Consider the following 12249-nt stretch of genomic DNA (forward strand, 5'->3'; position numbering starts at 1 on the left):
GAGATGCCGCTGTCCCTGGAGGTGTTCAAGAACCATGGAGAAGTGGCACTGAAGGACACGGTAGTGATGATGGTTGGACAAAGTGACCTTAGAAGTCTTTTCCAGCCTCAATGACTATGAGATTCTATAACAGAAGTCACCAGTTCCCCTTTCACCTCCCTCAGTCATTCCCTTAACGGACCAGGGAGCCAAAGGACACAATTTTTGGATAAAAGTAGCCTGACCAGTGCTCTCACACCACCTTGTCCCTATGCTAGAGGTCTCTGCATTGAGAGCACACAGAAACAATTTGCCGTGCCTCTTCCTGCAGAAAACAGATAAGCAGGACCATGCCTTAGCTTAGCTGCATTCAGATGAGATAACTGGGGAAATTGGCTGCTCTACATTTCTATTGGCACCTTTTGCAATCCAGTGGCCCCCAGGAGGCCCCATCCCCACCAGTTACAAGCTGCTGTGTGACACATACTTCACTGAAAAGTAACTGCAGGCCCAGGGATGGCCCACAAGGAGTTGAGACTTCCAGGAAAAGACCAAATGCAGGCACTATAATTTGGTACAGAAAAAGACTCTGTAGCACAATTGCTTTCCTGAGAGAGTAAATTATAATCTACTCCTTGAATGACTTGGCCTGAACCCACTCAACTGTTCCTGACCTCGCTTTGCTTCCAATGTATCCACCATAAACCACACCAACCCAGAGCCACAGCCATATTCTCCTTTGGGGCCTTCAGCTCAGATACACACAGAAGCTGACTCCAAATAAGAACTAAAAAACACCCACCTGAAATTGCAATTAGGCGGAACATCACATCACACAAAAATCTACCTTTGCCTTCTGCCACCAACTGGACAACAATTCCTCTCAGAGCATCAGCTAGACAGCACTTCAATATCTCAAACCATCTCAGTATGGATGCATTCATGGGGGGATAGCCATGAAATCAGACTTTTTCTTATCAGTGAGGTAATGTTGTAGCAAGGCATTGTTAGAATAATCCCCAAGGTGCGCATCAGCAGGTGCCAGCTCTCAGGGATTTGCTCTGAGAAAGGTGCAAAGGTTCTCTGCAAGCAGTAATACGCTCACTGTCTCAATGTCTTACTGATGCACCCTTCCCTCTGAAAGGGGTTTGAGTGCAGATTATGGCAATTGAGTTTTAATTAGAAGAAAATAATTAAAAGCTTAGTTTACTGCTGAACATGACTACCTAAAATGCCTGATGGAAACAGTACTGTCATTAGCAAGGAGATGGCAACCGGAGCCTTCGTTATCCTTAGGCTATGTTCCGTCTGTGAGCAGCAGTCAGCTTGAGCTTGCATACTAAACAGTCTGGTTGGGGTACTGGAAGAGAGGAAAAAAGGGGGAAAAAAACAGACAACACCTTCATTTTACTGGAAGATCAAGAGAAATTTGCATAAGAAATCTGTGACAGAGTCAGGATGAGACCCAAATTTCTTAAGCCATGGAGCACGAGGCCATGCCAGTTCTCCAGAAAGCACTCTCCAGGGAGGAGAAAGATGGTTATGATGCTTGGAAGGGATGTAGTTGCAGGACTCGGCTGTAACATTTGATGCCAAGACACACACTGTAAGTATGCCTCCTTGGACTTGTTTTCATGCTATTGTGTCAGACTGTTATTTTTCAGGGGAAAATAAGCTGAGGGTGGGACAAAGAAAACATGACTTTTATCCCCCTTCTTCTTAATCCTCATTCCAAGAGCTTCTTCCTAGCTCTGAGACAACTTTCCCCAGCAAATACAAAGAAAATACAAATCCTTTCATAACCTTGCTCATGTTTACAGGCCAGCTTAGAAGCATAAGGATTCAAAATGCCTTCTTCTGCAGTCTCCTAGTTCTCAGCTGCTCCTGACCCATAGGATTTTTACCTGGTGCAAATGACTGCCACTTCCAGGCACACATTTGAGTATCAGTCCTGAAGCAGCAAAATTCCTTCAGTGCTTCTAGCTCAGAGAAGCAGAAAGAGACAAAATCTTCTATTTCCCCCCAGCAGAACATACAAGACTAACGATGCTGTTCGAAGCAGCAAACACCCTCCTTTCCCACTCACTCTTAAGTGTATCAAATAATTGTCCACAAGCTTTTTGGTGCCAGATTTGTTAAGCCCCAGCGTTTAAACAAATTTCTCTTCCGATCTCTTCTTTATTTAAAATAAACAAACAACATAAAACAACACAGCTTTTCTCCTTGCATCTCACTAGGTTGTATGCTTTAGACCATTAACAAATCAGTCCTCCTAACTGAGCACTGTCTGGGTCTCCCAAAAACTGACGGGATCACCACCTTGGCATTTGACAGAAGCAGCATCAGATTTTGCTTAACATAATTTTTTCAGCTGCAAGTTGACCAGGCATCTGAAGCGACCTACTTTGTGGACGAACCATGGGGATTATACCCTTAACAACAGTAAGCAAAAAACAAGCACAGTACTTCCCAGTGTACAAGTGTAAATCTTGCAGTTGGGCAAGACTCACTTTCCATACTCATTCTCTGCTGTGAAGAACCACTGCAATTTTCAAAATGTAACATTTTCAAGCAACATCTCCCACTTTTCCAAATTCACAGTAAATCCCTTCAACAGAGCATCACTAGCAGAGTGCTTGGGAAAGGACACAGTGCTCAGAGGAAGGCCCCATCCCAGCCCCTACCTGCTTTGATAACCTTAACAAGAGGTTAAGGTCTCCTCCAGCTCCTACTTCCCATCATAACAGACACATGCTATTGCTGCACAGGGCCAATAAACAGCTGCTTTTGCTCAAGGAACATATTTGCTCTTCTCAGATCATCCATATGGCAACTTTTTTCAGGGCACTCTGAATCTGAGGTGGAAGACATGGCAGAAACCACAACAACTTATTACTAAAAGCATTCATTTCCTCTCTTCTCCCTGTGACCTGACATGCCTGTTTGATCCTAGTCAGATTTTCAGTCTCTATTTTTTTTTTAAAGGCCCGTGCCCAGCCATTTTAATACCCTTAACACCCAACTACATGATGACACATTTGCAGGAAATATGCATCAATGCTAACACAGATAAACAAGAAACGATGCTCCTTGTACATGACAACAAAATGCATCTTCTCCAAATGCCACTGGGAAGTCAGTGGCAGAACCTGTCACAGCAGATTATTGGAAATGTGTTCCTAAACACACGCACTTACTTTCATTAAAATGCTGAGAGATTTCAGATTGATTTCCTGAATGCCATCAAGCCAAAGGCAACTCACCCTTGTCTTGAAACGTACTCTTTATTCAGGCCCATTGGTTTCCTGACAATTTGAGAGTGAATTTAATCACCAGACAGAGCAGTGTTGGAAGGACACATGGTGTTTTGGAATGCAGAACAAACGCAAGGTGAATCAAGACAGATGCCATAGGGAGTAATGTATGCTCTCATGCCCTAAATAATTGTCCCTATCCTTAATGCCTCATTTGTGCAACTGATGTCTCCACTTCATGTGAAAACTGAAAGAAAAACTGATCTGGCTCTAAGCAGGAAAATGCTGATGTCGAGATGCAAGCACTGGTTCTTCACATCAGCATCAATCTCAGATAAACTGGAAGCCAGAGGAGAGTTGCTGTAATTCTCGTTAGTCTCATCTTAAGCCTTGGTCCCTTGGGGGCACTTTGTGCTGCAGTATCTGATTACAGGTCCAAAGTACTTTAAGCTCCTGTGCTGTCCAGAGGACAGGACATTTGATTTTATCAGCAAATGGATATGACCTGCACTGTTCCAAAAATTGCACCAGCCGTTCCAAAGGTACTGCATTATCTATCGACACAACCATTCATTTGCTACATCGCTCCAGAATGATAATCTATTTCTCTTGTAAGTGCAACCATTACACTGCCAAAAAATTAAGAGCTCAAAATTAACAGATATTTTTTCTATATGCCAGCCAACTAAATAACCTTGCAGTGCACACCACAAACGTCTGGGCTACAAAATTCACACTATGGGTTCTATTTTATTCTTTTTTCTTTTTCATTTAAATACAAACAATTATACATATAAATATTCAAAGACATTCTAAACATATTTAATTGGGGTGAACCCTATGTTCTGAAAAAGCACACGATTAAGCTTTTGACTGGAGAAACCAATGAGAGTTGTCTGATCATTGATAGCAAAGCTCTACATATGCACTTCTTTCACAAAGTTGTCTGACTTAGTGATTGTTGTGGGTGTAAAGTCCATCTTGCTTAATACTTACCCATCAGCTGCTCTCAGGAATAGGGAGATAATGAGTAACACGTTCAAAAACACAAAGACAGATTCAAGGACTAACCCCACAACAGCAGTCCCACATTCTTGCCATGGTTAGGATGTGCCCCTCTCAACATCACCATGATAAAAATAAAGGTTTTTTGAAGTTGCTTATGCCAAAGTTAAGTCCTAAAACACAGAATAATCACAAATCCATATACAAGGTTTGCCTTTCTAGATACGCTGCCAGGAAGCCATCAGACACGCAGATGTTGCACTCAACAGTTCTAGACACAAGGGCTAATAAATGAAATCCCACCACAACAAGAGGTGCCTCAGCAGCTACAGGTGGGAACTGCTTAAGAATGAAGATCCAGGCCCTGGAAATCTGTGCTCAAATGATTCTGAAGTTCCACATCCCATTGGAATAGGTGGGAGGGTTCACCTTTGCAGAAAGGAAGGACCACCTGGCAGACAGCTTCAATTACAATGCTCTTTCTTGTAAGGAAGCTCTGTGCTAGTGCTGTAGGTGTCAGAAACCAGGGGACAATGTATCTTATGCCAGGGACTGGGTTTTGGACTCCGATCCCAGCTCTCCCACTGCTTTATTGGGTGACCTTCAACAGCTCTGGCTGCCTTCCTTCCTTCCAGCCACCCTTGAACCGATGCTTTGGCAGTTGAGCAGCAGCAGAAATTCAGGGAATGGGGAACCAGGGCAACACAAAGCGATTTGGTATCAGCTTTGACACTCCTCCACCAAACATTGCTTTACTCCAGGTTGAACCCAGCATTTATAGAACAAAGGAGTGAGTTTGGTTTTGGACAACAGGACAGGGAACAGAGCTACAGACTGCAAGTCAAAACCAGTTTTATAACAGTTCCCATCACTTACAATATTTCATGGTTAAGTGCTGACGCAGCTCAGGCACACAGTACTGAGCACTGGCCTTCACACCTTGCTCCTGAGCGCACTGCTAGGATGCACAGCTCCAGTTCAGCAATACTGCACAGACATTTAGTGGGGGAGGCCACTAAATTACTAAATTACTACAGTAATTCAATTTAGGAGGAACAGTTCGGTCAAAAGTGACTTGGGACCTAAAAGGTACAGTAAAACAAGGAATTTTTTGTCTGTACGACAGCTTAAAATATAGAAGCAACAACAATTTAATCAACTTTTACTAAGTATTTGTCCCACCCAGAAATTTTGCTTCCCTAAACAAAACAAACAAAATACAGGTAAAGCTAAAAGCATGCTAATGAATCTTAGGGAGTGCTCTGATGGAAAATTGGAGCTGGGGGAAAGAAAGGGTGGAACGGATGTTCTGAGAAGGATTTCATTGAGTTTTCTTCCTAAAATTTATAGAAGTTTCAGAAAATATAAGTTTTGTTAGCACAAAATTTAACATTGTACCACATCTACTAATAATGCAAACAGATACACACACACTCTACAACCTTAAATCATTCTCCTACCTTGAAAATGCTGCTACGTTATCTGCTAATGTTTCTTGGTCATCTGCTCCAGATCGGTAATAATCATAAACTGATTTGGGGAGAAATGTTTTAGCATAATGTTCAAAATCAGCAACACAAACTGGCTTTCCAGACATGTCTGCAGATCTCACAGGATCAGTTTATTCCCACTTACCTCTCTTTTAAACTCTGTATTTCTGTCTGTAAATCATTAATATGGGATTTCATCAAGATTTGACTTTCTTATCTACGCACAAAAAATATACACCAACTTCTTGTGTCACCCTGGACTTCAACACCATGCTTCATTTCACGTGGTCAAACCAAATGCAGAATATACTGGAATACAATATGGCGAAAAAGAACAGAAGTGATTAATCAAAGAAATATATAGGTGTGATATGTATGACTTAGACCTTAAGTAAGGGATGTACCATTCCAATTTTCCACCAAAAAATACCCTGGTGACAGAGAAAAAAGGTATCATATAAATCCAAAAAGCAAAGTTCTGCTTTAATTGACTTAGGAATGCAGGTCCAGGCCTGGACTGGCGTTTATAACCCTTAAGACTGCTGACAGTTATTTACATTGAAACTGTGGATTTGGAATCAAGCTGCAGGGACACAGCTGCCAACCAGCTAGGACAGCTACTGCATCCTCATGCAAACGGCGACTGCTTTTTAATGTAATTCCACCTCCATAGCCCAGAAAGCTGTAGCTATTCTTAGAACATTATGAAGTCAGATACCAGCTCAAAATAAAGTTCTCTTACCACGAGCTCATACTCAACCAAAATGTAACAGATCAAGATTTCTTGATTTAACAAATACACACACATACTTCATTTGCAACAGGTGTACAGCAGTTGTTTGACAGGGAGAATTTACAGTGGGTCATGCGTACATATAATGCAGCTTTGCACTCTTCGGTCTTTTTTTTTTTTTAAATAAAAGATAGGTTTTGGAGAGAACAGACAAATCAATCCCTTAAATGGAAACATTCTGCAATGCACACTGTAAGATGTGACAGAACTTGGCGGTTCTGTCTTGCACTGCAGCCACCCCAGCCCAGCACACACCTCTGTCACCATGCACAGTGCAAACCAACCAGGGGGCTGCCATTTGTTCATCATTAGTTACTTACAGTGCAACACAAGAAAGAAATGCAGTGCAATAGAAGTACATCTGCAGCTTACTTCCTCCAACAACACGTGGCTTTAAGTGACTTGATGTTAGCTAAATCTTCAGTCTTGCTGAAGGCATCTAGTTAAACACAGACAAACCTCTGCTAAACCACAACCTTCATCTCTGCTGCTGGTTTATAAATAACAGGTAGGAACACAGTATGCTGCACTGAGAGAAGTGCTTAAGATTCAGATGAGACTGCCAAGCATCTTTGGGGGAATATTTCAGGGACTGCAGCAGGATGGCGCCAACTGGACGGTCAGGTTCAAGAATTGTCAAAAGAGAACGAGGTTGTCGCCTAAGAAACTTGCAGCCATTTCAAAATGCTTCTGCAGATCTCAGGGCCTCTTGGCTTAAAACATTCAGGGTGTGTAGGGGGTTCTTTTTCCCAGCCATTTAGAATATTCACGGAAGAAATTAGTGTGAATGATTGTCAATATGCATAGTCACATCATCAGGCATTCATCACACATCCACAACGAATACAATTTAAATGCAAACTGGCTTACATTGACATTTCTCTGTGCTCCCAGCACAAAACCTGGGGATATGTCTGCCTTTCTTACAGTCTGCATTATCTGTGCTGAAAATCAGGTATTTGTTCTAGAGCATAAAACCTTAAGCACTGCACAATAGTTAAATGTATTAATACACTGCTGAATCCAGTTGCACATAATCATGTTGCAAGTATGCACAAGAACTACGGATCAGACCTACACCATTTTGCTCTTGATCTTCCCCCTACACTTTTCCATCTACTTCAAAACGAGTTGAGCTCTTTGTAACACTTCCCACATCAATCTTTCTCTCCGTTCACGTTGATACGCCATCTTCACATGACTTTACCAGTCATTATTTACCAATCATGCTAAAAGTTCCTCTTCCCCCCCTTATCACTAAGTTGCTCACATATCATGCCTTATGGATCCCCCAAGAAAATGCCAAGCATGCTAAAGCACTGTGACTTCTTGCTGCAGCCCAGACAGCACCCCCTGGGAAGCCACAGCCCTCGGCACACCAGGAGCCAGGGATGCTTCTGCTCCAACAGACAGCTCTTCCTGCTGCTGGCCAGTTCATGAGTTGAAGTGTGGAGGAAATTGCTAATATCACCACAAAAGAAAAATTATGCTAAAAGCTTAATCTGCTGCTAAGTTGCAACCATAGCCTCTTTCTCACAGCACGAACATAATCTGTTAAGACAGCACTGCAAGTCTCTCTCCAGCATATCTGACAGCAATGTACAGACCAGCTTTGACAAAGCCTCCTTCCAAGCAATTGACTCCTTATTTAATGCATCTATCTGGTTTACTGCCTCTTAAAATGAGGAATGTCCTCTGTCTGTTTAATGAGACATCAGCTGTCTTAACCTGAACCTCGGAGCAAAAGAGCATCTTCTGTAACAGCAAGGAGTTTGCCAACGTAATCAAGGCAAACATCCCTGGTAAAAGCCAGCGTGCAAATGAAATGCTCAGATGTGATTTTATTTCCCCTCTGACCTGCTCACGACCAGTGTGGCAGTAACAGCCTCTCCCATATCTACTGTTTTCTCATGTGTTCCCTTCACAGGTCACTAGAGAATTACTGAGGGAAAATAGCATCACGCACTCTGCCAGAACCTCTTTTCCCTCAAGTTAATTATATCCACCTATCTATCACAAACTCAGGAAGGAAAACCCACAGAGGGCTGCAAAAGATAAAGATATGACTTAGAAGCCAAACAAGTGTTTTACAAAATATTGCTACACATCAGTGTTTACGTGTTGTATTTGACAAACAGAACAACATGAAATTTTAGCCAGAACCGCTGTATTCCTATTGCAGGATTGGAGAAACAACATTGGTTATCTCTTGTGAAGCAGCAACAAGTCCGCTGAGAAAGAATGAGTCAACTGGGATTTTCTCTCTTCATGAAAGTTTAACGGGAAAAGTTAACTGCGGTATACAATTAAGCTATTTCAAGGTACCAGAGACTACTGAAGTGTTTCTCAAGAGCGCTGTGGAAAGCTGTTTTATCAAGTAACTTTTTACATAATTAAAAGGCTGTTTTGACTTCCAAATTCCCCATGAACATTCCTGAATTTTCTCCAAACAAAAGCAGAAAGCAGAAAGCATGTCTTGATGGACTCTGACGATGCCGCATGAATGGTTTTCAGTATCTCCTCAATCAGAGCTGAAGGAACGGATCTTGGCCCCTCCAAGTCACTCACAAGGTTCAACAGAAAATATTTTACTCCAGCAATTTGTGACTTCAGCATGAGACTGAACCAAAGGCAGTGGATGTAGTGCATGAATGAGGACAGTTTCTTGCCATTTGGCACAGCAGCAGGCAAGTGGCCCTGGAGAGCCCCAAGGAACATCTGCTTTGAGAAGTCACTTGGGAAGTCCAGGACTACTGGAGTGGAAGGAACCTGGAGCATCAATTACACAAATAGTTCTCCTTGGAGGAACTATAAAAATGGGTAGTAAGAAAACAACCCAGGGGAGATGTACAAAAAGGTGTGCAGCACCAGTTTTGGCCTTGCAGCTGCACAGCAAAATCCACAGTTCTGAGAAACCCTTGCAGGGCTGGAGGGGTGGCTTTCAACGACGTTGTGTAAAACTCACAGGCTTGACCCAAGAATCATAGAATCACAGAACCGTAAGAGTTGAAGGGACCTCTAGAGATCATTTAGTCCAACCCCTATGTCAAAACAGGTTCCCTACAGCAGGCTGCACAGGTAGGCATCCAGATGGGTCTTGAACATCTCCAGAGAAGGAAACTCTGCAACAGCCCTGGGAAACCTGTTTCAGTGCTCCACCACCCTCACTGTGAAGAAGTTCTTACATTTGTGCGGAACTTCCTATGCTCCAATTTATGGCCGCTTCCCTTGGCACAGAGCTTGTGCTCTATGCAATATGGGGAGGGACAAATCTAAACCTTGAATTAGACACCAATATTATTAGACACCACTAAATCAGAGACTTGACCTTCCATCACTTTGACTTCTATTGTGCATCTTGCACAGCAAAGCTCGGTATGGGCTATAAAGACTTCCTTTCAGCCAGAAACTCAGTACACCAAACTAAGTCATTTACTACCCAGGAATGAATCAGGGACCAGACTTCTCAATTTACATCTTACATTTCCAAATTGGATAAAAGGCAGCTTATTCCTGAGAAGAGTTGCAAAAGCATCACAAAGGATGCTTCCTCCTGGGCAGCTCTTTGCAGCCAAATGTGCTGGTGTTCAATGAATGTGTATGCTTTGTGTGTGTGTGTGTGTGGGGGGGGGGGGGTATTTAATGCTTGGGAAAGGGAGGAAACCCATTTCTTTCCCACTGGCATACTGCAGCCAAGAGACCACCCGCAAAGACACTGGCTGCAGCCATCCAGCTTTTCATTTTGAACGTGTGCTCAGCCCCTCAAAAGAAAAACGTACTACTCAACATCACTACTTCCAGACTTGGGAGCCAACCCAATTCGGTGTTGTTCACTGGCTGCAAAGAATGGGAGGCTGACAAATTAAGTCAAAAAGTCAAGACTGCTGCAGTTGTTCTATAAGGAAGCTAGCGCCATGTTTCCTCTATAGAAACAGAGCTTAAAAGTAATTTTCAGAACTTGACTGGATTTTCACCTGTAGTATTGCACCTGTTCATTTTTATAGGGACAATTTCAAACTCTCACATAATGAGACAGGAGCAGCTAATTTAGTAGAAAACAAAGTAAACCTTTGTTCGAAACCACTTCCCTTAGAATTGACATCAAGAAATTGATACAGTGGCAAATAAAAAGAGACCTGCACATCACCCAACCCGTGCAGCAACTCCACTCCATGTTGAAAGGCAGTACAGGAAACTCAATGTCTTGAGAATGAACTTGAGTGCATTCTGGATCTTGTAGTTGTTCACATCAACACATACACTGACACGATGATTCCTGGCAGTCACAAAACATCAATTCTGACTCCAGCATGCCGGGGCACGAGGCCTATTGAGGCCTATTTCTTCAGCAATGGCTGCTCCCTGTGAGCTCTGGAAAGAGGAACCATTTAGACTTGTGAGTTTCTTCACCACGTTAGCAGGAAGACATCCTCCACGCTCTAGAGAGAGCGAGAACATTGTTTGATGGTTAGAAGACTGGATTACTCAAGAGGGGCAAAACAAACCTGACAAACAGGTGACACCAATGGTTCAAAGCTATACTGTTCTGCTCAGCAGCCTCCAATTACCCAGCTGAGTTTTGTACTTACACAAGTTCACTGCTCAGCTCACAGTTGCTATCATGAGAAGATCAATCCAGGTGCTTTTCCAACAGTTAATGGAAAGGTCTGTCTTCTCAGGAGTTTGAGGAGTCTTCACAAGCAAGCTACAAGCTTTTATTAATACTGATCTCCTGACTAAAAACAAGTTGTTAATTAAATAGGCCATCTATACTGAAAAAAACCTGAAAACTGCAATAGGATCATAAATACAAATTTATATGAAATTTCAGTAAAAATATCCATAGAAAAAAATCTGCAGAACTTTAATATAAAAAAAAGAAGATTCTGTATAACATTTCAATGAAGAAAGCCCACAGAGCAGGTGTTGCCCAGAACGAGTGCAGCATATACAGTATTCCAAGACTCATACACACATTTCACACAAATGTCGAGGACAGCAGTTGTTAAAGGCTGCGTTCCTAGCCTCTTTAAAAAGTAACCCATTGGATTTTTTGGGTGACTTGACATCAAGCATTCACATTCAGATCCATCAAGGACTGGTTTTAAAGGGGCACACACCACGTCTGAAATTTACATTGGTTCTCAAAACTCTTCAGTCATGTTTTACGTATAGCTCTAGTTTACAAGCCTCACACTTAACAGCTTTATCCTCAATCAAAACACTATGCAGTGTTCAGAGCAGCTTCTCCACGGACATTCTATCTATGTTGAGATTGCAGGAACTTCCATTAGAAAAAAACCACACAAACATCAATCTTAACAGAGGACAGATGACAGAACACTCATCTTGCACAAGATGTTCACACTGACTTTAAAGGAAACATAATGATCAAATACTACTGTAATATCTGATAAGTACTATATTTGTATGATTCAATTAAAATGTGTCTTAGTGGAAAGCAACTGACTCAGGAATATACACTGACAACTGCACTCTTACTGCATACAGAATGGCTACATTTAGGTTTAACAGAAAGACCTTTACAGAGCATGCTACTTCTTAGTTGTTTGCCAGACACATATTACAACTCAGCACCTGCAGTACCATGCTACAATACTTTCCTGCAAACGTTAAACCAAGTTGGAGATTAGATTTTAGAAAAGCAACTGCTGCACAACCACTTAAAGACAACTTGTCTCTGGAACAAGACACTGCTGTACATGTC

General features: G+C 42.2%; 1 protein-coding gene across 2 annotated transcripts in view; it reads right to left on the minus strand.

The window, feature by feature from the left end:
* The window catches only part of HAO1 (hydroxyacid oxidase 1), a 390969-nt gene extending 385103 nt beyond the window's left edge, over window positions 1-5866 (minus strand). For both annotated transcript variants that reach the window (XM_048938310.1, XM_048938311.1), the window contains exon 1: window positions 5699-5866. In XM_048938310.1, the coding sequence (XP_048794267.1) occupies window positions 5699-5835 (137 nt within the window). In that variant the 5' untranslated portion in view covers window positions 5836-5866. The remainder of the gene's footprint in view (window positions 1-5698) is intronic.
* Window positions 5867-12249: the final 6383 nt, after the last annotated feature.

Source organism: Lagopus muta, chromosome 2, assembly GCF_023343835.1.
Source record: "Lagopus muta isolate bLagMut1 chromosome 2, bLagMut1 primary, whole genome shotgun sequence".
NCBI classification, from domain to species: Eukaryota; Metazoa; Chordata; class Aves; order Galliformes; family Phasianidae; genus Lagopus; species Lagopus muta.